This window comes from Trachinotus anak, unplaced genomic scaffold (genome assembly GCF_046630095.1).
Source record: "Trachinotus anak isolate AG129_WGS33_773 ecotype Australia unplaced genomic scaffold, CSIRO_AGI_Tana_v1 ptg000004l, whole genome shotgun sequence".
In the NCBI taxonomy this organism is placed as follows: domain Eukaryota; kingdom Metazoa; phylum Chordata; class Actinopteri; order Carangiformes; family Carangidae; genus Trachinotus; species Trachinotus anak.
The window spans coordinates 22,370,177-22,397,308 of NW_027273855.1; the positions used below are offsets into that span (position 1 = coordinate 22,370,177).

The 27,132-nt window shown below is 44.5% G+C and overlaps 1 protein-coding gene across 1 annotated transcript; it reads right to left on the bottom strand.

The window, feature by feature from the left end:
* Positions 1-3,628: 3,628 nt before the first annotated feature.
* On the bottom strand, positions 3,629-25,528 carry nol4la (nucleolar protein 4-like a). Its single transcript, XM_071477107.1, has 11 exons — positions 25,069-25,528; positions 15,960-16,115; positions 13,112-13,223; positions 11,066-11,175; positions 8,342-8,483; positions 7,290-7,582; positions 7,007-7,192; positions 6,221-6,409; positions 5,978-6,097; positions 5,644-5,833; positions 3,629-4,562 (listed from the first exon to the last, which is right to left on the bottom strand). The coding sequence occupies exons 1-11, from the start codon at positions 25,408-25,410 to the stop codon at positions 4,345-4,347; spliced, it is 2,058 nt and encodes a 685-aa protein (XP_071333208.1). The 5' UTR covers positions 25,411-25,528; the 3' UTR covers positions 3,629-4,344.
* Between the last annotated feature and the right edge of the window lie 1,604 nt (positions 25,529-27,132).

Consider the following 27,132-nt stretch of genomic DNA (forward strand, 5'->3'; position numbering starts at 1 on the left):
GCCGGGATATTAAAAGATTATGAGCACTTAATGTAGTATAATAAATGTACCTACGCCCCCACCGTTCTCCATTTAGGCCACAATAGTATTTTAAAACAGCTGATTAATGTCGTCTTGATCCTTAATAAATCTTTTCTGGTCCACTTTGAGAAGTTGCGAAGCTCCCGTCTACTTAAGATTAAAATGCTGGAAGCCACCACAACACAGAGCCGACCACAACCAGTTGTCACGGCACACTCTGACCATGTGACCGAGTAGTCAAAGAGGTCACGTCTGCACTTGATGCAATGAAACAACAAAAAGGAAAATATCCGGGCAAATGTACACAGATTAGGGGTAGAGGTGAGGGAGGTGGGGGGGTGGGGGGAGGGAAATTAGCCTGAATAAGACGCAAAAAAAGAACAGTATTCTGAAAAACTGTACATGTAAACATCACACTTTCACTGAGTCCAAAACCAGAGGGGAAAAATACAAAGCTTCACACAGGTTTACAGTACAACCCCCTGCACAGAGCTACAGTCTCTTATCAGTGCAGGAGAGGCAACAATCAAAATAATATAAATAACAATAGAAGTAATACAGACCACCACCAAATGATAAGTTAAAACAGGCAAGGGCTAAAACCACTTTGATATTTTTTTAAAACAGTGCTGTACCCACAGAAAAAGGAAAGATTTAAAACATCTTTTATCACTCTTTGTACAGCTATACAGTACATTTATCTGACCACTTTAGCAATCCACAAGCTACCAGGGCTTTTTAATCAACACCAATAGATTACATTGTCCAGTAAATACAAAGAGAAAATCCATTGGGCATTTATTAGAAGAAAAAAACAAAAAACAAAGACAACAACAACAACATGACAACAAGTGGTTGTTGTTGATCACAGTAACTCCACCAAACAGCTAAAATGTTGCTCAGCGTAGACTTTTTAAGACAGAATACAAATCTGCAAGCAAATGTCTGTTTTCGAAGATGGGACAAGGTTCAACATGGCGTCGCTGAGTTCGACATGAAGTGCAGAGGATCTGCTATGGCCACAGTAACAAACGAGCAGGTTGAAGGAGACGAGGAAGACATGTGTGAGGACTCGGGTCCCACGTACATCTATGATTACGTCTGTGTGAGTCCAGAGGGGTGTTTCATAAAACAACGTTCAGTGGGTAAACCAGGCCTCAGTCGTCAGGAAATCCTGCTTCATAAAGGAGGCTTAAATCTGACCAGTCCCTCCAGACTAACCTGGTCCTGGTCGGGTTTTTGTCCTCAGGTTTACCTTCACCTCAGTGCTGCAGTCAGTTCTATCAGACTGAAACACAGCGCTCTCTCTCTCAAAGGTTCCTCTTTACTGCTGCTGTGTGAACGCATGTCAAATTCACATCACATATTATAATCAGATGCACTTAAATGCATCATTAAAATTTGAGCTCATATCTTTTCATTTATCCAGTCAACAAACAGCATGTGCTTTTAAATACACCGCTTATGCAGAACTTGTCAAGGCTGTGGCCTCATAGGAATAAATAAAACCTGTTATTATTTTTAATAAATATTTTTTTTGCCACTATTGAACTAAACCAGACTTAACTTTGACTGCTGACGTCTGTATTGGCTCCAGACCAGCTGTATGAAACAGATTAATCCTGGTTTGGTTTGTTAGGCTAATTCAAGCCAGGCTTTTCACAACAAACCCTGCTCCTTTATGAAACATCCCTCACGTGGACCATGCAAACCGATAAGTTCAAACTCAGCTCCGGTAAGGTTTCCAAAGAGGAGCCGTCTGCTATTTGTCATAGTCATCAATACAGCAGAATGAAAACTGCTTCTGATTGTGAGCCGTGTCAAATTGTCCTTTGTTATAATCAGTTCTTAATATGTTTGAACTGAAGCTGATAATCCAAATGAGGTAAAGACACACTCAAATCGCTGTGTTATGTTACCTTAATCCTGAGCTATAAAGTGCTTCCAAACTTGCAATAGATAATAGAATTTAAATATAAATGTGATGCAGCCCAATCACGGTATGGTAATAACATGTATGTAAATCCAGCGCCAGTGTAAGACCAGCCTGATGGCAGTGAGGAAAATTATAAATGATGCAGAAATAGACTGATTGATGATAAATATGATAGATTTGTGATAAATACAGAAATATATCTCTCTAAACTTTGACAAATCAATAAGGTGCGAGCCACTTTTGGCTGCTTGAAGAGTCATTGTCCTTGTTTGGAATGTTTCAGCCGACTGAATTAAATCTTCACAGGTTGATGTTGTACAAACTGGGTCACTCCACTTATACACAAACAGAAGATCAACATACTGCCACCACCAACACTTACATCAACAAAAGAAAGCAGATTGAAAACAACAACAACAACCCAAAAAAAACAAAAAAAATGCACACACACAAAAAAAAACACCACATACACACTTACACAAGTGTTTTTGTGCCGAGTGACTCACCATTAAAAGTGTCTGTTGTGAGACTGTGCTCTAGATCTGCTTTGAGTACTCTTTGTGTGCCCTCAGACCACACACATTCACACACACACACACACACACCATAGCAGAAAGCTGGGAGAGTAAACTGTGATGCGATTACATCTTTTTCAAAGATTGTCTCTTGCTTCTTTTTCAGACTGTGTGTTTCATGAGAGAGGTGGAGATGGGAGGGAAACGGCTGAGGTCAGAGGGGGTGACACAGACGCACTGACGGACGGAGGACTTCCTTTTGTCTGAGCAACACACACACACACACACACACACACACACTGCATCCAGTAAAGCCATATGGACGTTAGGGTTAAACCACTTGCATTCATCTGACTGTCAGTAATGGACGCATGTGAACTCTATGTGCACTTCTAACGTAAAAACACTCACAGAACAATTCCTTCACAAAATGACCCCAAATCACTGTAAAGTAAAAAAAAAAAAAAAAAAAAAAAAAAAAAGACGTGCAACAAGTCTCATTTTTCTGCCAGGTCCCATTTCCTTTTTATCACTACAGATGACTGATCCCAATACATGAAAGTGCCTCAGTTATGAGGTTAGCGATAAAGATCAGTATTCACAACAAACAACAACATTGAAATCGGCTACAATGCTGCATGGGATATCATTTCTTTTTTTTTCTTTTTACAACTTGACAGTAACAGCAGGGGTGGGGGTGGGGGAGGGCGTGGGGGGGGGGGTGGGGTTGCCTGTGGTGAAGTACTCCCCTTAAAAACGTGCCTTCACTAAGTCATTTCAGTAAGCACACCATTACTGATTATCCTCAATATTGCACCTTTTTCCACTTTTCCAGAAGCCCTGGTTATAAACCAAGAGTCTAAATCTGCTTTTTGTCCCTGACAGGTGTCTGTGACCTCAATTTGCATACCAAGGCTTCTTAAAAGCCTCCTTCTTTTTAAGTAATGAGAAATTTGTCGGTGATGGAGATAATCATATAAAAGTAACAGAAAATAAAGTCATGTTGAGTAATGAGTCTTTGTCTTTGAGTAACCATGAGCCTAGAAATCTGGAAACCAATCCAACAGAGCAGGACAGAGGTCTAAGTCTGTTGGTCTAAATTCACAGGTGAAAACTGTGTCATCTTTTTCTTTTTTTTTTTTGACTTTCTCCACTGTTTTTTTTTTTTTTAATTTTTTTGCGTGAGTCAGCACATCGTACAGAAGCTGTTGAGGTTAACGGGTCAGTGGATTTAGCAGCGGTTCGTCTATGGACGTCAACACAACACTGCTCCAAATGTTCCATGAAACAGAGATGAATTTGGAGGAGGGTTGTCATCGGAGAAATGCCTCGATTCAGACGACCCGATCAAATCATGCCACTGCACAGCATATTTTACATTTGTGTAAAAATAGAAACACGGTACTGACACTAAATCACTGCTATTTCACTATTACTTTGTCCAAAAATCTGCACAAACAGGCCGACGTGGCGTTATGGTCACAGCTAATTTAACACCTCTGGTACTCCCCTGTGTACCGATTGCAGATTTTTTTTTTTTTCACATAGATCATCGCTTCCTGAGACGAATGGAGGTTGAGGTGGTAAAAGGAACTGAATGGGATGAATGGCTACAGATAACAGGGCACTAAGGTCAAAGTGAACCAAATGCATAAATAAACATTTTTCAGCCTGTGATATGTTCTGGCCTGTCCAAATACATAAACATGTGGGAATAAGTGAAGGTACCATACCTACAGGACCCACTGTGCGCTGCAGTATCACTCGTGTACATTTCTGTCTTTGTATATGAAAGTCTGCCCAAACATGTGTGACTGAGAGCGACAGAGAAGGACAGGCTGGGGGAGGGTCTTGGCACGGTTTGGCTCGGACTCAGTTCTGCTGCAGGATCAGGTTTTCCAGCTCGTCTGCTGAGCGGAGCAGGAAGGCCGCAGACTCCCGGTACCCTGCGATGAGCTGCCTCACCGCTGTGACCTCCGGAGGGCTGAGCTGGGCCGAAGCTCCACCACCGCCACCTCCCTGACCGTGACTGTTGGAGCTGGCGGAGGAGGAGTTCGGGCCGACGGACTTCATACTCAGATCTGTGGGACCTGCGGACGCAACCGTGATGGATTAACGATACATTATGGAACATGACATAGGGACGGGAAGTTCCTACCCTTCTTTAAATTAAAATATCAAACTATGTAAAGACAAACACCCTAAAAAATGCAGAAAATAAACTTGTTTTCCCATTTCACAGATGTAGATGAGTCAAAGAGGAGCTCGGTACCTTGAAACATACTGATATTGGAATCATGAAATTTATTGAACTGATTATTGGAAATTTTAAATGTTTAGAAAAAAATAAAACAGTTCACCCAAATTACAAAAAACAAAAAAACACAAAACATATTTCCCGGCTGACCTCTCGTGGTATCTAAACCATGCAACTTTGATTTTAATTAAAGATAGTGAACGTAATTTTGCAGAGGCTGATGGGAATGGTGTTAGTTTTGAAAGATATTGTATCTGTACCAAAGAAGTGTAAAAGTTTAAATTTAGATCTAATGATGGGCGATCACTTCAGTTACTAGGCTCCAGTTTCTGGCCACCTGGAAGTCTGTACAAGATTATCATCCTTCCTCCTTCAAACAGCTGAGACATTTCACTCAAAACCACAAATGTAAACCTCATGGTCCGAGGATCATCGAAGTCTGCAGGATTCATCCTCTGGGAACCATGCATAGAATAATGTTGGACCAACCGACACATTGACATATTAGTGTTGCTAAAAATTGTGCATCGACATCTCTTTCCAGAAACAATACCCCCTGTTATTTTGGATAATCCACCAGCATCGGTATGAAAAGCTCTCCCTGGAAAAAAGAAATAGTCTCTTTGAAAACTGTTGACAGTGTGTTCTGTGGATTATCCAGACTAACAGAGGCATTATCTCCTCAAAGACAGGTTGCTGTTAATTCTTTTTTTTTAATGCAATGATTCTCAACACTGTGAGCAACACAGAAACATTCATAAAGCGCAGACACAAATTTTAAAGATGAATATCACAAAATATAAACACACACTGCACAAACAAAAACTGGTATCAGGCCGCGTACCTCTACAGGTAAATAGGAAAATATGTGTTTTTATATTTTTTATCGAGCTGGGCTGATAAAAGCTCCTCACCATTGGTTTGTGCAGCACCTGAGTTCTGCTGGTTGCTGCCGACTGTCCCGTACCCCCGCAGGTTGTAGTTGAGGCCTCCATTGGTGTAGAGCTGGTCCTGGGCAAAAGCTGCACTGGAAATGGCGAACGCTGACGGGGCCACGGGGGCCGGGTCCCTTGCGTTGGGCTTGTCAACAGAGGCTGGCTCATCCTACGAGAAATGAAATGTTTTCAGTTTGGGCAGAATATTGTAATTTATGTTGTGCAGTTTGGCGTTAATGATGCACAGCCATACTTGCACATTCCCAAATCCCTGCTGGGCACATTCACAAACACCAACTGCCAAGACGTTTACCGTCGCTTGGTAGACATCGAGCCGCATCCTCTTGGCAGCATTTCGGGTTTCGCTCTCGCAGGCAGCAGCGAGGATGTTCTCAGCCATGGCAGAGGTGAGGTGAGGAGGTGTTGGTCGTATCTGGCAGCAAGGATCAGCGAGATTTTTGCACATTATGAAGAGAAACGCTGAATTTTTTTTGAGATTCATGAGTGTATGTTGGATTCATACGGGTAATATTTTAGCTAGGGGGGGACTTTGTACCTCAAAACCGCCTTTTTTCATGCGGCGACAGGATTTGAGGTAGGTGCGGATGCGCTTGCGGGAGCGCTCCTGGAACTCTGGGAACTGGCGGCTACAGGACTCGATGATGGCCTGGATCTTCTCCTTGGGCTGTTTGGAGATGGGCACCATGCGGTCCAGATTCTCATCCACGAACAGACGCACAAACATCTGACAGAGACAAGCGAGAGGGGGAGGGGAGAGAGAGAGAGAGAGAGCGAGAGAGAGAGAGAGAGAGAGAGAGAGAGAGAGGATGTAGAGCAGAAAAATGGAGTGGGGGGTGCAGGGTAGAGAGAGAGAGTGAGAGGGGTGTGAGAGTTGAAAACAAAAGAGAGCAAAGAGAAGGCAGGCGATGGGGGAGCATTAGAGGTAGAGTGAAAGAGGAGCGGATAAAGAGGGAGGGGGATGTGATGAAAACAGGAGCAATGATAATAGAGTCATTGCTCATATGCAGGACAATATTTCTAGTCTTTGCTTATTCACTAATGTTTGCATTTTTGCAGCTCTACTGTTTCATTTGCTTCCATTAGATTTAGAAATGCGCACATAGGTTTTAACAGAATAAATAGTGAATATTGAATATATTAAGTTTATTCCTCGTATTCAATATTTGTAAATATAATATAAGATCTATACATAATAAAAATATTCCACAACAGGGCTGGCAGACATTCAGCAGCACTCCACAGCCACAGATAAGAGCGGCACTGTGTTGTTTTCACTGTGTGTGAATTTAATTCTACTGCAACAGTCAGACAGGCGACTTACATTGAAGGCTTTAAGTCTCTCAGGGTCCATACCCTCTGCGTCATTGATCTTGTCGCTGTCATCGTGGTCGTCATGGTCATCATCGTCGTCGTCAATTATCTGTGCCCGACCAGAGGTCAAGTCCTCTGCGCTCATGCTCAGTTCAGTTTTCACAGAGTCATAGCTTCCTGAGCTGTAAGGAGGGGACTACAGAGACACACAGACAAACAACAAACGTCACTATTATAGATTAAACTGACGCTTCAAGACAAAGTTGGTCATCTCCGGAACTTTCTGCACTCACCTTGTTGGTGTACTCTGTTTTGATGGGGTACTTCCTGTTGGGTTCTGCGGGGTAGGAGTTTGGCGGCGAGCTCCCCGCAGGCAGCAGTCTGTCGCTCAGATTGACCGGCTGCTGATCCTCCGAGGAGGACGAGGACGAGTTGGTGCTGAAGTCCAGGGGAGCGCTCAAGCCGTTCTCCGTCACCTCCCCATAAGGGGCCCCGCCATCTGGGGGGTTCCCACCCACAGCCAGCACGTCCGGCGAGGTCAGGGCCGGCAGCCCGTTGGCGCTGCCGTTCTCTGAGGAGTCGTCATCTGGCAAAGGGGGGGGGACAGGAGGACAGGGTGACGACGCAGACACGCAGATGAGCTGTGCGGATGTTTGTCATCAGCACCATCGAGCTTTAATGTGGGTTTGTTTACTACAATAGGCACTATTTCTGTCCAACAACAGAGTGGGTGTGTTACCACGGGGGGGGGGGGACTTCCTGCCTCATGCTGCGCTTTCTGAAACAGTTGAGGAAGTGGGTATTGGGGTCAACTGTCAAGATGAATAAAAGTTGGAGTAAAAGGGGGGAATCTTTGGAGTTTTAACAGTGAAGAGAGAAAGAAATGAGGATGAGGATGGGGGGGGGGCTGATGGGGGAAGGGATCCTTCACTCCCTGGTGTGTGCAAATTATAGCTTTTTAACCCAGTTTACAGCCATGTGCTGCTTTCACATGATGATTTCTACATTTGTCATGTGCACACCTCCGTTCAATGGAACAGAGTAATTCTCCCTTTCAGTGATGTGCCCCATTTTCAACCATTTCTACAGCGGTTTCTAATCTGTGAAGGTTAATATCGGCCTTTGTCCTACTTCTCTAAGCCCTGTACCCTGACTGAGAGGGGTGCACAAAGGATTGGGGCTGTGGTGGTGTCCCACCCCCTGTAAGAGTGGATTTATTTGGATTAGTCCACTAAGAACAAGGCAAGCTGTTTCCTGCACACCACCATCCTGTACTCTTCCATTTTAATGAGCATACCTTCAAATTCCAGATGTAAATAAAACAAAAAAAGTGCCGATGTCCTACCATCCTCTTCTTTAACGGTGGTTGCTGGGTTGCTGACTCGCTCTCCGTTAGGTGGACTGGGCTCAGGCGCTGGGGGCTGCTCGGCTGCGACCCATGTGGGCTCAGTGCTGTTCATGTCCTCGCTGCTCACCGAACTGTCATCCTGAAGAGAGACGGCGGGAGAGAGGGAGGCTGTTAGACAAGAAACGAAAACTGAACGGGCAGAGGGAGCGGACGGCTGCGTATCAGGAGACATATCATTATTTCAACTCCCAACTGTCCCACTTGTCCCTCAGAGGGACACAGAAGCAGAAACTCTTTCATCGTGTCTCTTCTAAAGTTAAAGGGGAGATTTTAAAGTTTATCTTGAAACAATAATGACTTCCCCTCTGTACACTGTGAGTGGTTTTGGTCACTGGAAATGTTCCTGTCGTCCATGACGGCTGCAGGGTGACAGGGAGCAGAACTTGTTCCACTTCCCACTTGTTCTGGGTAAAAATGCATTGAGGCTTCAGCGGCTTGTGTTCGGTATCTTCCAAAGATACAGTGTTTTAGGATGAAAATCCCACCGTGTGCTTTCACAGACAGTATCACCTTCTTGAACTGTGGCTGAGGGACACAAACAGAAAGTCTCATATCAGCTTCAGCTGAACTCACACTGAAATTTCTTTGGATTCTGAGGACAGGATGGACAGAAGGACCAACTACAGCAACCGACCATGCTTTGAATGTACACACAAGACTTGAAAAAAATGTAATAATGGACTTTTTTTTATCAAAACATGCTGAAGTCTGCCAGCAAAGACGAATGAGGAAATACAGGAGCCTTTCTTGTTAAGTAATACATTTCTTGGAGCACTGCTATTTTTAACTCTGTTACGTAGAGACCCTAAAGATGCTTGTTGTAGCGCAACACAAATATGAGTAAACCACGGGGGGTACGGATTAGCAAAGGAGAACTGCATAATCTCACAAACTGTGAGACTGCGCTGAGCTCTGGCTTCAAACTCAGTGTAATTCTTTATCTGCTAAAAGACTCGACCACATTTCAGACCAGCGCTAAGCTTCACAGAGGCCAGTTTACTTTAAGCTAAGATGGACGATGAGCTCTCTCTGGCCTCCGTGCAGCATGTCGGCATGTGTCAGCTGGCATCTCAGTCAGAGGACGCAGGACTACGACTGTGTGATGGGAGCGGAGCAGAATTGCATCTCATTCCTCCCCACATGAGCACACAAATAGGCCTAAACTCCTGGGAATATGCATCCGTCCCTCTGTAAAGGGTTTGAGGAGGACCAAAATGCTCAGTGACAGCTCTATTAGGTACCAAGTGAGCCATGCAGCATTAAAGAGAGAGAGAGAGAGGCAGAGAGAGCCAGATAGTCTCTAATTACAGTTTCTAAGTAGTTGGAGATGTAGCATCATTATTGTCCACGCTTTAGGAAAATGGATAATTGATAAAGTAGGAGGAGCTACTCTATCTACTACTCACATGCTACTCAGATATTTTAAAATAGAGTGGAATGAATAAATGACCCACCAATAAAGACAACAAGCATAACACAGTAAAAACAGGGGAACAACACAATAAATACACATCAATAAATCATCAGTCCACTTAAATAGTTTCTGTCGTTTTTCAAGCAAACACGACAAAAAGTTTTTGAGTGTGTACAAACAAAGACAGTCTAAAGAAAACACCTTGGGCCTCAGGAAATTCTTTTTCATTGTTTCCTCATATTGTCAGGACTGAGGATCATTAGTTTTAGTCCTGGTGTTTGTACAACTAGGCCTGTATCCAGACTAAAGGACCATAATAAAGTGTGTAAGAGTAAAGATGTTGGGCAGAGAATAGAAAACAAATCTAAAAACACGATTTCATCACCATTTTTTAACATAATGATTCTAAACCAAAGAGAAAGTCAAGGTTGTAGTCTGTTTTAACAGTCACCAAAGTTCTGCAAAACAACATGCAAACACATGAGTTGTGAGGCTGCAACAGACTAGATAAACAAACTAGACTCACACATTTACTTCGGATCTGCTTTTGTCAACAGAACAAACCTGCTGCATTTTTCAACCAAATGCTGCTTTGAACTGTAAAACAGTGCAGCACAGATTCAGAACAAATTACTACAAGTCTCCCACAGCACTGAGATAACCCCTCGCTCACGGTTAATTATTAAATTATTGGCCTGTTCATTGGCAGTCTGCACACAGATGCGACCAACAATCTGGGCATTTGTTAATTTGTACTCACCCGCGAATCACAACCTGGGTCATTGTTCCGGATAATCCTAATTATGCGTGAGTGAGGTCCACATTATCATCATCAAGTACCGCTCCCTGCACTTAAGTGACAGCGGTTCCTGAGTGTTTCTGTCACAGCCACACATGGGAGTGGTCTCACACGTGACGTCACCCCGTTCAGGAGCTTTTACTAATCCTCATTTCACACTGATCTCCTCCTCCCAACGGGGGGACAACTCTGACTGTTTAACACTGAATTAAAAGTTAAGGGGAAGGATGTCCTCTTCTGCCTGCACAGAGCAATCCTCCCTACAGCCTCAATGATGACACTCAAGAGGAAACAACCAGAGGACGTGTGCAGTCAGTGCAAACACAATTATAGTGAATAAGGAGAGTTGAACAGGAGCAGATTCTTCTAATTAATCCACAAGGACAACTTTTATCTATGCCCATGCTTCACAAACATTCACTGTCAACTTGCAGAAGGAGGCACTTACCCTTTCAGTGGCGGTCATGCACTGCAGTTTCATTTGTTTAAGGTAGGTGGCAGTAAGAGGCATGTTGTAATCAATGAGGTCCGGGACCAGAGAGGTTGGCCTGTCATTTTCTGACAAAAAGAAAAACATAAAAGAAACACACCAGTTATTAAAAACAAACTGTCTGAAGCGCATCACATGAATGAATATATAAAGATTTTCAATATCTGTTCACTGAGTCATGTCTACATTACTGAAAGCGGAGGAGGAGTGGGTATAAAAGTCTTTGAGGTACTTGTACTTTACATGAGTATTTCCATTTTATGCCACTTCATGCTTCTATTGCACTACATTTATCTGACAGCTGTAGTTACTGATTAAGATTTCAGATTAAGAGTTTAAGTACAAAACATGTGATCAGTTTATAAAATATGACGCTTTATGAATTATGATTTAGTAGCAAACTGTACATGAAATAGTTGAAACTACTTCCAACTACACAATTCATTAACACTTTAATATTAACACATTAATAATAACAATCTGTTAATAAAATTAAGTTATATGCACAATGAGTACTTTTATTTTTGGTATTTTATGTACAGTTTGTTGTTAATATGTTTACTCACATGAAATTTTGATGGCAGGACTTTTACTTGTAATGAAGTATTTTATTGTGCTCTTTTGCCACATTTACTTATGTAAAGAAATTGAACACTTCTTCCACTACTGCAGACCAACTCACAAAATATCACAAACACCTTTTTAATTTGTAATACAACACCGCCAAATTCCCAAAATCTAACTGTGTCAACACACAAACAGATAATATCAACAAAAACTGAACATTAACTGGTTTTTGAAGTACCCTCCTCTCCCCTGAACAAAATCAACACAACTTCACCACCCGCCCCGCCTCATATCTTTAATTAGCACCATTAACATTATGCCAAATTAGCTATTATCAATTCATGTTTGCAGTGAACCCACGGATGTGCACCCAACTATCACTGGATTACTTCGACGCTGAGGAAAACTTGAAAATGAGTTTGGAAAATGAGGATTTTATCCGCGCCGGACATCGGAAATGATGGTATCCTCAGAAAGTGTAAGTCACTGAATCTAAAAATGTGTCTGTTATATCTGTGTGTTCTGATTTGCACAAGTTAACCTACATCTCAGAGGAGTGCAGTGTTTGACGCAAACAGGCCAACCAACAGTAACTAACTTCCTGCCTGTTGTTTTTTAGAGCACCGGCATGCTCCTGTCCATTAGCTCTCACTCGCAGATTTGAAACCTCTGCTCTATACTGACTGCAAATGTGAAGATTAGAATTAAAACTGGACAGTGCACCATTAAATGCAGCAGCAACAATATTCATTTTAGCTGCCTTTTTTCTTCACTGAATCCCTCTGTAGAGGAATTCTATACTCAAATTCTTTGAGCCATGCAGAATTGTGCAATATCCTGCAAAAAGTTGAAATCTAAGCAATAGGCTTTACTGTATATGACACATGATTGAGGGGTGACTGCAGTCCCCACATTGGCCACTAGAGGTACTCTGTGATCATTTTAGTGGCTCCACAATCCCAGAGATGTGGTCCTCTTGAGTCTTTGTTACATCATGTCTGTGATGGATATATACAATATGTTTTATTAATGATGGATTGATTCAAAAACTCTTCAAAGTACAAACACCTAAGATCATATCAGCTCACATTTAATGTCTGACAGGACAATGGAGAACCCACCATGCCTGTCATCCAGATGCCAACCACAAACTGAACACCTCTACCTTATGTGAAATAAAAACAAATAAGCATTTCTGTGAGTGGTATGATGAAACTGTTTCCTACAGCAACAATGTCTGGTTGTTGTAGTAGAGGACCGGCTGGTTTGTAACATCTCAGCATGCATTTCAACATAGTAATTAAGCCTTTTTCCATGTCAGTATGTCAGAGGATCTAAGCGCCATCCGCTCTTAAAGGTTGATCTCAAAAATAGCATATCAGTTAATGATGTCTCCAGAATGAGTGAGCTATCCACAGGTCACATGTGTGCCATTACCTTTGAACTCTGCAGTGCTGGGGTTGATGTGCATCCTCTTCTGACACTCTCCACAGCTCATTAGGAACCGAGTCACCGCCTCTCTGGGCAGGAAGGCGTAGGTCTCTGCTATCTGTGCCGGGAGGAGTGAGCGGAGGAGATTGGGTTAAAAAAATATATAAATAAAGGCTCAGGCTGTGGCTGAACTCAAACTGCATGCAGGTGTTTTTTTTTTGTTGTTGTTTTTTTTTTATTGTACCATGCACGTGTGAAAGTTTGGGTCAGTGATTATGTGTTATCTCGACGTGGCACGAGGAGGAATCCTCCCTCTAGGCAATCGCTCATGCTTTCGCATGGCCTAATTCCATCTCCAGCCCTCAACATATTTCTGCTTTGATACCTTAAAACACGAGTGGTTTTCATCGTTTCTGTTTTCATTTCTCTTCCTGCTCTTTCAGGTGCAGTCAACTCATATCTACACCTCTCTGTCTCTCTCTCTCTCTCTCTCTCTCTCTCTCATGCTCAGCCTTCCTTCCCTGTTTGTCTCCACTGCTATGCCACCCTCCCCTCCTCGCCCCCTCTGGCGTTTCCCTGTAAAATGCGACCTTCACGTGACCATGGAGAGGCAGCAGGGGTGCCCACCCCCCCACTGGCCCACCACCACCACCACCACCACCACCACCACCGCTGCCACAGCTCCCTATCGCCTTTGCCCCCCTCCGACCCCCCCATCCCCACCCCTCATGGCCCCTTGAGGCAGCAGAGAGGGAAAGGCCACCCAGAGGAGCGTGCACCTCCCAGAAGGCCACAGTGACAGTTCCATATTATGCCCTGCCCCAGTGATGCTGCCTCCTCAAAAGGGTACACACTATGAGACGTGACAGGACCTCTCTACAGGGCAGGAGGAATTGGCTCTATGATTTTTTTTTTTTAAATTCTGGGGTGGGAGGGAAGAGAGGAGGGGTACCAAAGTCCTGCTAAACCCCCCAACACTGCCTCCCAACATAGATGCACCCTTAAAGCTCCACACAAAGCTCCTCAGTTCGTCAGGACACCACACCCGAGCTGAGACCACGCCACGCTTTGCAACATACACTGACAAACTGTGTTTGCTCCAGAAACATTAATAATGACAGAAAAAATCAGTGGTTTGAGCACCACAAATACTTTGTTCCTGCTGGTGAAACTGTTGTCCCTGTCCCAACTATTTTGAAATGTGTTGCTGGTATCAAATTCAAATTGAGGATATATTTTTCATAAAACAATAATATTTCAGCTATTCAACGTTATTATATGTTGTCTTTGTTCTATTTCCAATTAAATATGAGTTTACATGAGCTGAAAAAATCACATGATGGTTTTTATTTACATTTTACACAGAGTCCCAACTTTTTTGGAAACAGGGTTGTAATCCATCTGGGATTTTTTAAAAACCCTATAAAAAGGAGATGCTGTCAGCACACTGAAATTCGCAAGCTCCCAAAACGATGTTTTTACTGACACAAGGCCTTTGTCAGGTAAATTTACCTGTTTGAACAAAAAGCAGACTACAGTATATATAAGAACCAAAAAGTGACAACTGCACCTACAGTTTGGAGATTACACAATATACGATAAATATAGTTATTAGGATTTATCCTCTGGAGACCATGAATGTCTGTACAAAATTGCATGGTAAACAATTAATTCTGTGATGGATAGACCAACTCACGCTGCCATATTTACCCAGTGTGGCTAAACATGTTTGTCCTGCATGGGCTTCTTTAGGACAAGAGCTGTGTCCCCATTCAGGGGCCACATCCTGCGGAGGACTCGGTCTAGGAAGGTGAGGTACTTTGTAGCCGAATCACCATTTTCACCTACAGGGGATTTTTCGCTTTGCATCACCAGCTGTGCGGCTCCTGTCGCCTAGCAACCTTGTCAACACGTAACTTGCTTGAGGTTTTAAAGCCCCTGGTTTTAACAGTTGTACCACAGTAGCAATTTGGTCCAGATTAAAATATCTGTTTTACATCTGTCGGATGTATTCCCATAAAGACTTTCATGGTCCCCAGAGGATGAATCTCATTGACTTTGATGATCCTCTGACTTTTCATTTAGCGCCATCATCAGGACAAAATTTGACCTTGTCTAATATTTTGATTTGTCACTAAATATAACTAACTAATAACATTCCCACCAGCTTCCTACAGCTGTACACTGTTTCCTGCTAATTAGCAAACATTAGCATGCTAACACACTAACCTCAGACGGAAAACATTATACCTGCTAAACATCAGCATGTTAACCAGCCAAATGTTAACTAACTGTACTGGATGATATTTTATCTTTGTCTATTTTATGCTGATTTTTATTATGTTTTATCTACATTTTATTTGTCGTTTTTGTTTGCCTTTTTAATGTTATTTTATCTGTAGCACTTAGAGATTTGCTTCAAATGTAAAGTGTGTAACAAATAAAATGTATTATTATTATCATTACTATTATTATTATCATTATTGTTAGCATTGACACTGTGAGCATGTTAGCATTTAGCCTGAGCACAATTTCACAGAGAAGCTAGCATGACTCTTAGTCTGGTTTGTCTGTATATAAGGCAGATGTTTTTTTTTGTTTTGCCTTGGGTTTTTTTGACAGTTTTTTGTAGGACAAACAAAAATATTATTGTGGGAGCTTGAAAGTTTTTTTGTGCAGCCTTCTCCCTTTCTTTTTGTTTCTTTGTCCTACACCTGTGGGGTTGGATGTGCCCGCTGTCCAGAGGGGAGGAGACACGGGGAAAAATGTTTACTGGAAACATCCTCAATATCAACAAGGAGCAGTGCTCGCAAAATAAGCTGCAACCTGCAAGTACCTGGTTGTATTTACTCACCGCTTTGTAGGTCTTCTTTTGGCCTGCATGTTTGGGTGCTCTGCCAGGGTCAGCACCCATCTCCACATGCATGGCATAGATGATGTCAAAGAAGTCTTCAACCACAGCTACACGCTTCAGGGAGGAGTTGTCTTGGGCCGAATTCCCATCTGAACACTGAAACAGAGAGACAGACACTGGAGTTTAGTTTGATGTCCCAGCTCAGGCTTACAGAGCTGAGGTGTGTGTGTGTGTATCATCCGCAGTGGAGAATGTCTGACATTATGTCTGCAAACGCAGATTCCTGTGTCCATGTGATATGAGCAGGATCTTTAAGGCGAATGAATCACGGATCATGTGGTTGCAGACAGTCAACCACTGCACTAAGTGTCCTCACCAGCCTTTAAAAAACCTGAAACAACCCGCCTTGTTCTGTCCAGCCCTCCTCCTGTAGACGATCAGACTTTACATTTCTCCTTCAGGTGGAGAAGTCTCGGCTGGGTCGGCAACCATCACCTCATCTCTGCCATGTTTAAAAATAACACCACCACCAACACTGTACGAGACCAACAGTCCCTCCTACCACCACCTCTGGCAGCCATCCTGCCTCCCGTACTGCTGACCCTGTCGCCATAGAAACTACCGCTGATTTCTCTCGGGCAGGTGTGCTGGGCAAAGGGTCATGTGACACACCATAGAAGTGGGATCGCCAGGACAACAGCCTCCATCCACAGCACCACATGGGGCTTTCCTCTCCTTTCTACCGCCATCTTTTTTTTTCTCCAAGTAACTCTTTAATTCCCACATTCCCTCCTTACAAAACAGTCAACACCGTGTATGTTCCACTAGATCTTATCATTATATTCTTACACCTGCTGATATTTTGAACATAGAGTGCCCCAGCAAGCATAAAATGGAACAAATGGATTTGGGCTTTTAATTAGGTTTCTTTTTTTTTTTTTCAGAGTCCACCTCCTCCATGTAGATATGAGACATGCTCTGACATTTTCTGGAGATTGGGTTCTAGGTGGGGAGTGATCTTTTCTTGTTTGAGTGAGAAGAGGGTCCTGAGTTCAAAAAGTTGCCCCCCCTGGCATTGAGGAATAACACTTTTTCCCCCCTCCTCTCCTTGACATTTGTGCACAGTTCCTGGGATCTGACATTTCATTTTCTCCCTTTCCCCCCAACCGCATCCTCTCTCCTGCCTCCGTGTCTCCATCCCCTTCCTCTGTCCCGTCTTTCCTTCCTTCTTTCTTTCTTTCTTCCCTCCCTCCTCTTCTTTCTCCTGGCTCCTGCTCTCCCAAGTGCGAGGTAATGATCGTTGCCATGGCAACTAAAACCACCTCACAGAGCGGGTTTGTTTTAATCCGGCCCTCTCCCTCCCTCTCTCCCTCTTTCTCTTACTAGCCACTCTCCCCTGTCAGCATGGGCTAAATGTAATGATAATAAATGAAATAATAGCGATCCTCCACCTCATCATCACAGCTGTAATCTATCGCACTTGGAGGTACCATCATCATTCCCTCGGTGACATCACCACCGCTGCCGCCGCCGCCGCTGCTGCTGCTGCTGCTTGGGACAATGGTGTCAGGTCCATTCACGCTGGATTTAGATAATCTCATACAACTGTGGGGTGTGCAGTGCACCCACACTGCTGCTGCATCCTCCACTGAATTCTACCCCAACAAAATATCCAGGATGCACACTGGATATTGTGGTGAGAATGATTTCTCTGATCTGAAATCCAACCCAGAAAAATTAAACATATACATAATATTGCAGTCCACCAGTGTTAGCGATGGTGGTAAGCCTGGCTAATTCTGCTAAAAACCAATATCTGCAATTTTATTTGTATAACTCAATATCACAAATCACACATTTGTCCCAGGGCACTTTACAACCTGTACAACATCGACCATCCTGTCAGACTCTTGACTCAGATGAACTCCCCAAAAATCCTTTACCAGGAAACAACAGACATTAGTACATATACATAAAAGATTATAGAGTAGTATGTAGTAGGTTAGGCTAGTAGTCCATAAACATAGACATAGCAGATTTACAGTGTGGACAATCAGGACAGTAGTTGGATTGCACGTACAAATGCCCATCACAGTTTCCTAAAGCCACAGGTGACGTTTTCAAATGTCTTGTGTTGTCCGACCAACAGTTCAAACCACAAAGATGTTCAGGTTACGGTGACACGGAAAAGAGAAAAAAAAGTCAATCATCACATTTAAGAATGGCTGTCAGGTTTAATATGAAAATGACTTCATCAGTTATCAAAATAGTTGCAGATTATATTACTAAGGAACTTATCATACTTTGGTATACTGCTTAGAGCTGCAATGATTAATCGATTAATCAGTTAGTCAAAAAATAATTTGCAACTATTTGGACAGTTGAAGCTTCTCAGATGTGATGATGTGATGCTTTTCATCATCATCTGATTAGAAACTGTTGGTCAAATAAAACAAGCAAAATGAATGCATCATTTTATGATTATAGGAGGCACCCTGTACCATTTTCTGACCTTCTATAAACAAAATGGTTCATCGATGATGAAAGTATTTGTTAGTTGCAACCATAATACTAATCTTCTTCAAGTTAAGAGCCTGCAGCCGAGACTGTTTCTTCCACAAGCCACCGTCAGCCCTGCTACCTGACGGCCTTCTCGGGCTGCCCTGCACTGATAAGCTCTTTAGTTTCCACACACAAGCCATCAGGGAGTTAAACATTCACCTCTAAACACAACGAGCTGTGTATCCGCACGTGCACGTGTGTTTAAGTAGCCTACAGTATGTGTCTACCAGGCAGAGCAGCATCTCAGAGGAGAACAGCTGTTGAATAGCACTGTAGATATTTGGTCTCATCAGCAGCATGCGTTTTAAAGAGCAAAGGAGACATGTCAGCATCCCTAATCGCCAACAACACTGCAAAACTCTCACCCTCCTTCTCCTCCTTTCCTCTGTCTCTCTATCTTTCTAATCCTGTAGGACTTTGCTCTCCCCAGCCACTGTACAACCAGCCCCCATCCCCTCTGCGCGCTCTCCCTGTCCCGCACCAAACCGCTCTGTTGCTAGGAGACTGGAGGGGTTGAGTCGACTGCCCCCACCCCCGCTGGCAGTCTCACACACACACACACACACACACACACACACAGACACACACACACACACATGGTAGCAGAGTCGCTGAGGGGAGAGAGGAGCAGTCCTGCACACAGGCAGGTCAGGAGGAGGAGGAGGAGGAGGAGGAGGAGGTGGAGGAGGTGGGGTGGGGGTTCAGAGGAAGCAGCTGGGTCACAAAGACAGGCCGGCAAAGATAGAAGAGATGCATCACACAAGAAATTAGCTCCGTGGCCGAACGGATAAACATGAGTGTGACATGGAAAAATCTAAGAAGAAAACATTCAGCGTTGCCCTTAACTTTTAAAGTCGAGCCAGGGCGCAGCATAAAGATGGAGGTGGTGTTTTATTTTGTGAGGTGGCTGCACAATAAGTAGCTTAGGATGTGGCAGTGGTGATGTGTGCTCAGGTACTTTCTTTGTGTGTGTGTGTGTGTGTGTGTGTGTGTGTGTGTGTGTGTGTGTGTGTGTGTGTGTATGTGTGTGTGTGTGTGTGTGCGCGCACCAAGATGGCTGTGTCAACATTACTCATGACTCAGATTATCTCACTGCAGATGTGACAACAGGTCATCTTTTAAAGCCCCATCTTCCCTCTGTAAATCTATCAGCTGGCAAATGGACACATAAATGGGACAATCCGTGTTTCTTCTGTGTGTGTGTGTGTGTGTGTGTGTGTGTACTGAGGAGAAGACAGTCCAAGGTAAAGGTTCATACTACCAAAAATAAAGAGACTATTACCTCCACTATGTCCCCATTTTTTTTATGAGAAATCTGTCCCCTTCTATTTCTTTCCCTTTCACCATCATCTTCTCTTCTCGGCCTCAATTCATAGAGCTCTGTCATTAAATCCACATTAGGTGCACTGAGCTCTACCCCTCTGTCCGACATCCGTGACTCTGTGTGTGTGTGTGTGTGTGCTTCTCTCTCAGCTGCTCCCATGATGAACATTATTTGATAGAGTGTGTGACATCCCCAATATCCCACTGAGCCGGAGACACAGACAGTCCCACTGGCCTTGCACACTGGCACTGTTGACGTTCCAGTCACTGACTCAAAATGGTATGCAAATGACTCGCACATACATCATCACATCCCAGAGTCCATTTCGTCATTTTCAGCCTATTATCATACTGTCCCAGTTCGTTAAATGTTGGCCTTGCAAAGGTATTAAAAATGACAGTAGCGGTGTGGTGGGAAGATTATTGCAGTCTTAAAGGCTCTGTGTGTGTGTGTGTGTGTGTGTGTGTGCGTGTGTGTGCGTGGAGCAGAACTCAGACTATCTCCCACACAGGGGGGAGGCCCCCAGGCCAGTTAAAAATGGTGTTAATTTCTCCTCCTATGGGAAAGCAAAGAACGGTCTCTCCATGGCAACAGAGAGGGTGCTGAAGGGAGGAAACACAGAGCATGCGATCAGCGACCCCCTCTTTGTACGAGCACACATACACACACAAACTAACCCCACGCGTGCAATATGGATTCCGCCGCCCATTTACAGTAAGTCACGGCGACACATTAACGCCTGAAATGAATACATATTGACATTTCTTCCTGAATCTCACTTTGACAAAGAAGTGCTCGGCACCTTCAGACCCACACGTCTCCACCTTCAAGTGTTGAATGAGACCGAGTCGTTCACCACCATCACCATCACCATCACCATCACCACACATGATCAGGTCATTTCTCAGCTGCTCCGATGACGAATGTGACAAGAGCGACCAGGTGATTCTTGTTTGGGGTGGTGATGATTTGCTGTTTGAACTCATGAGTGAGAGCCCATGTGTTGCCCCTAATAAGCGCTGCCAGAGAGAGACGACACAAAAAAACGGTGGACAAAAGCACATGGAGATCGGCTATGCAGAAATAGCATTAATGCAAATGCTGTTGAATAATAGGGCCAGTATTCTTTTGACTCTGTGGCCCTTCCACAAAAGAGGAGCTCTCAGGGGAAATGTGGACTAATTAATCAGATAATAATGATGATGTTCCTCTTCCCAGTTGATGGCGAGGCAAGGAAACATTTAGGGCCCTTTTTTCAAGACAGAGAGAAGAAGCAGTGGTTTCTGGTTGGAGAGGACGTCCCGAGAAAGACCTTCATTTTGTAAACTGATAGCATTATTGAATCCTCTATCCTGAAAGTGTCTTTCTGGGGCAGTAATGTTTCATTTTATCCTGAACTGTCACTTTAAGACTTCAACATTTTCACTATCAATTAACAAGCCAATTATTTTCCCAATAATTGATTGATCCTTTTGTTGATGAAATGTCTGGAAATGCTCATTCTAACTTCCCAGAGCTCAAAGTGGCATCTTTGAATTTCTTATTTTACACTTGAAAACCCTACTATGATATATGACAAAGAAAAACAGCAAACTATTGATCGATTAATTGATAGATATTAGTTGATCATAAATGAAATATCATGAAATAACTATTTTGATGATTATTTCAAGTCTTTTTTTTTATTTTCTGGCAACCTTTGTCTTTCATGATAGTAAATCTTTGGACTGTTGGTGGAACAAAATGAGACACTGAGGACACCTTGAGCTGTGAGAAACTGCGATGGACACCTTCACTATTTCCCGACATTTTAATTGACAGATTAATTTATCGATATTATCGATAATTGTCAGTTGCAGCCCTAGTTGATCAACTAACCGTTTCAGCTTTAGGATACTTGTCTGTCAGTGGTTTCGGACAAATTATACAGTATATAAAAGGTAACACAAGCTGATGTCGACTGGCTTCATAATCTGTGACAAGCACGATGTAAGCACACGCAAACATCATGTGAAGTATTTCTGAGCTGTGACATGTATATTATACAGCATGTGTGTGTCGGTGTGCGAGAGCATGTCCACCAAAACCTAGTTGTGAGAGACGAACAGAGATATTTACAGATTTCAGTTGGCATGGCAACTAAAAGCAACAGCTCGCAGTATTTCAAAATTTTCAGTACAATGCTCGTGTCAGCCGAAAGGAAACACACACAGGGCGTTTAAGCATCTCTTTTGAAACTGGCTGCACTCTGACTCCCTTCGTCTCGAGGAAAGGCTCGTGTAGTGTGCAATTCTGTGGTGCATCTCTGTGTCTGTTTCTGGTCCTATTCCCCTCCTCCTCTGTAGCGTCCTCTAATCAGGACATAATGAGAGCTAAACGAGGTTGCATCTCCACACTGAGGGCTGCTGGATTCTCTGAGAACTGGGAGGGCTCCGAGTTGTGCGGAAAGAGGGCGAGACAACACGGGCAGGGGGGCAGAGACGGACAGAAAACACAGAAAGAAAATCGTTCTGTGTCCGGCTTGAAAAGAGGCATCTACTACACTGAGCCGGTGCTACTGTGCCCTGTCTTTCTGTCCCGCCACACACTGAAGCCGCCTTGTATGCTTCACTGACACATAGAAGAGACCTTCTCTGTCTGCACATCAGCCACCATCCATCCCTACCCCCACCCAGCCTGCCCCCATACAGAAACTTGGCACACCCTGGGAGCAGCTGCAGCGGGGGCTTCCAATGCTGAAGCTCCAGAGACACGCCCCCGGCCCTGCAGCCGTATGAGGAGGCAGTGACCATTGTGTGTGTGTGTGTGTGTGTGTGTGTGTGTGTGTGTGTGTGTGTGTGTGTGTGTGTGTGTGTGTGTGTGTGTTTTTGTATGTCTGCTCGTGTGTGTGTCACTTTTCTATCAGTCCAGGACGGCCTATTTATAAAGCCCACAAACACAAGCGGAATCAAAAATCATGCTCACTAACAGTCACATGCATATAAATTGGTTGATTTGTGGTGTCTGACTCATCATTAGAAGCAGCTTATGTTGGCTGATGTTTTGTTTGTTGTTTAAATTTCCCAAGTGGAGCTGAGTCAAGGGGAGGTTTCCCCCTGCCTTATGATATTAGCTACAAAGCACCTCCTCTCCAATAAACACTAAGCTACACTTTTCCAAAAGGACTTTCTCAGCCTCTCCGGTGTGGTTTAACCCGGACAAGGAGAATGATTTCAGCTCAGCAATTGTTAGATGGGCCTCATGGAGAAATCAGGCTGACCTAAAGAATTTTTGTATTGATGAATACGCTCAGTTGGCAGTTTATTACTTTCACGTAGCTCAAGATAATGCAGCACCTAGTCCTGCAATAAATCCTCCCTTCACGGAGGTTATAACGTTCAGTTTGCGGATAAACTGTTTCAGAGAGGTGTTGTTTCAACTTTATGATCATTTTGGAGGCTGACGTTTATGCTGCTGTTGAATTTTGTATTGCGTTATACAGACAGGTGCTTCCATTATGTTGTCCACCCCATTTATATCAATGAGGCAGGCTGAACAACAGACACACCTCAGCAGCACCACGAGCCACATCCTCCAAAAATCACCATACGTGTCAAATCCAATACAAACCTTCATGAAGGGAGGATTTAATACAGGACTCTTGTATTAGCCCGCGTTAGCTTGAGCTGTGTGAAAGTAATAAACTGCCAACTGAGTGTGTATTTGACAAGGGAACATCTAAGAATTTGTATCAACAAGAAATGACAGGAACCATAAACAAAAGCCAATCATCAACACATTCCAGGCACCATCTGCACCTGCAGAGACAGATCACACCTGTCCTCTTGTCCAGAGCGAAACATAATATTGAACAGAGATTAGAGGACTTTTCTAAAGGCATTTGGCCTAAATCTAAATTGAGCTTTCACACAGGTACAACACCTGTGGAAGGCTGTGTGCTATTCAGCTGGAATCAAAGGACCCAATCTCTAATCGGTGCCAATATCTCCTCTAGTTTTGTTGACAGAAAATGTGTTTCTGCTCTTTGAGGTCCAGAGAGACTCTGTCCCAGCAGGGCGGGATGAGGGGGGGGGGGGGGGGGGGGGGGGGCGGGGGGCGGGGGGGGTTATTCCCTGAAGGCGCTTATTTAAAATGGTGGTTGTCTCCCTTCCTGGCACAGCAGGCCCAAACACCATACAGTGACACACATAGAGCCACCGGCTGACAGTATCCTCCGTTACAAAAGAAGAATGCGTGTTTTAACCCATAATGCACCTGCAGTGTCGGTCATGAGGAGCGGGACGCGTCACGGCCGCTCGTCCACAGACATGTGGAAGTGAAGTGTGAGCGCCACAACTCTGGGCGTGTGTCGCTGTCAGTCCCGGGAAAAGCCTTTTGTTTCCGCCACAGCCCCCCCCCCCCCCCCATCACCATATCAAATGCAGAAATTATTTTTCAATACATTTATTAATTCTTATTTCCTTCTCTGGCAAAGGCAGTCTGAAGTGGGCATGTCTCACTCCATGTCGGATCCCAGCCTACACAATGAACCGCAGCAGAGACAGAGCATCCTGGACGACACAGGTGTTGCCAGAGCAACGAGTGCCTGCGATCCGCATCCTGCCCAGGACAATGAAAAGTGGGGTGCAAACACTCAGACTGACTGACACGGTGATGTTTTACTGAAAACACCGGCTGTTCTTGTGTTTGCTCTCTCGCAGGAAGACAAGAGAAATGGTCGGTTCACGGTTCAGACGGGACAGTGAGGCGGAAACGCGGACCCGACGTCTCCTCGGTTGGCGGTGATAACCTGCGGTCCCTCCGGGGGGGGGGGGGGGGGGGGGGGCACACCGGACCGCCCTGACATACCCGACCCACGGACATGCCGTTGCATCCATGACAGGACGTCAGCCTCACTGGCGGAGAGGGCTGTGCACGGTAGCCTACCTTTTACAATTGCATTGCCAGGAGGCACCGGCGTTGCTATGGCAGCAGGGGATGAGAGCAGGGCTGCTCTGGTCGGGATGTGGACAAAGTGAATCTTCATCAGGGGAGACGAGGGCGAGCCGGGACGATAAAACGCGATAAGTTGTCATTTTATTCATGTGGCAGGTGCAGAGTGTGCAGCCAGAAATAACGAGATCATGAAATAATGAGAACTTACAGGCGGCGACGGGACATCTCCTGTGCACGTCCTGCACACACACACACACACACACACACGCACACACACACACACTTTACCGTTGACTTGACCGGGACGTATAGGACGGGTTTCCCTGGGGCTCCTTTCTTGTTGTGCTCTCCCAAAACGTTGGTCCCGACCTGAAATCCCTTTGACTTCACCCAAAATTTGAATTTGGCGTTGATGTGGCTGTTGTCGACATAAACGCCATCCGACTCGTCGCTCTGCAACAGTGTCTGCATGATTTTGTTATATTTTCTCCGGGTGACGGTCTTTGTTTTACCGGAGTCTCCATAAGTCCGGAGACACCAGTCCTGAAATTCACTGAACATCTCCGCCTCCAACACGACCGGACTCCGGCTCCTTTTGGGCGCATCCACGCACGCCTTTTTCGTTGCCATCGCTCCCCCTCTCTCCCTCTCTCTCTCTCTCTCTCTCTCTCTCTCTCTGTCTGAACCCGTTCAAACAGCCCAGGCTAATAAAGAGCAGACTTGGCCGGGTTGATTTTCCTCCTCTGGTTCCCCGCTGTCCCGCGTCCTAGAGGCTTGGTTCAGGTTTTGGGACGCTACCTCCCCGCGGTTTCCCAGTAAAAGTGACCCGGACAGCAGCACACCTGTTTGCAGAGGAGCAGTGCTGTCCCGAACCGCAGTGGTGAAAAATGTCACTTCCTCACATCATCCGCCGAGGAGCAGAGAGAGGGGGGCTGTCCTATGCTGAGCGGGTATCTCCCACCTGTGCGTAAAACCCTCTTCTCTGAAGGGTAGGCTGTGGAGGAAAAAAAAAAAAAAAAAAACCCACAGTCCTCGCTAAACAACAAAGAACACAGACAAAAGCGTGGAAACAAACGTCGCTCTCAGTTCCTATCGACCTACTTTCAAACAGCCAACACTATTTTCGGATGCGGGTTGCTCAACCCCTCAAAAAAAAAAAAAAAAAAAAGCGCAAAGATGCTCACAATGGGCTCGGAAACGGCCCCATATCCGACCAACCTGCGCCACCTGGGATTCTCCCTGCTCCTCACACCTGTTTGAATGGCTCCTTCTATCCCATAAAAACACACACACTCATATCTGCATTTCACTGGTAACTGGTTTGATTCTGCAGCAAATCCCGGGGTTTACAAGTGGAGAGAGGGTGGAGGCTGAATTTATTTGATGCTGTATTGAGAATATGCTGGAAAACACCAATTTACTCGCTTTTTTTTTTTTTTTTTTTTTTTTTTTTTGCACCTACAGGTGGCCAGTGATTTACAGAGAAATAAAAAATGTGGGTAAAACAGTTAAACTCAAGCCCAAGAAATCCACACAATTCTCTTCAAAAGGCAATATCATTATATTCAGCCTTACCCCAACCCCAAAAAATGGTTTAAGTCTATTGTGCAAATTTAAATGTTGATAAAAGATCATTTGACAAGGAGGCTACATGTGTTTAGTTTGAGAAAGGAAGTTTCTTTTTATAAAGGTGATTTCAATTCTCAGTATCACAATATATGTCCAGAAAGGCAAAGAACAATGTGACTGTTTCTGTACCATCACTTTCACATGTAGGGACAAAGGAGGGGGAAATCTACTGAGCCATAAAATCAGGCTCGATCGACCCAAATAGGTGTCCTTATTTTGAAGTGCCCAGATGTTGGAGAAAGAAGCAACAAACTGCACACATTTCGGATATGCTTTTTCCTGTGTGGTGTCGTGCTCTGGCTGTGTGTGAGTGTGAGTGTGTGCAGCCTGTGTGTGACTCCTCCTGGCCTGTGCATTGTGCTGTAGGCCCATGCTGGCGGTGGCTGCTGTTGCCATGACAGCAGCGCAGCAGTGTCTCCGGCCGTGCAGAGGGTGAGTGGGATGCCCCGTCCTCATCTCTCCATCCTGACTCAGACAACGGCATGCTGGACACAAAAGCCCCTACCCCACCTCCCCCCACCACCCCCAACCCCAACCCCAACTAAAGGACGAACAGCCAAACACTCTGTCAACAGATAAAGAAAAACTCTGCACATGTGTTTGTGTGAGTCTGTGTGTGTGTGTGTGTGTGTGGGGTGGATGGGCAAGGCCTTTACAAGCTATTTCATCATTTGGTCTTGTGTTGTGTCTCAGGACTGGCCTGCATACAGGATGAGCTCCAGG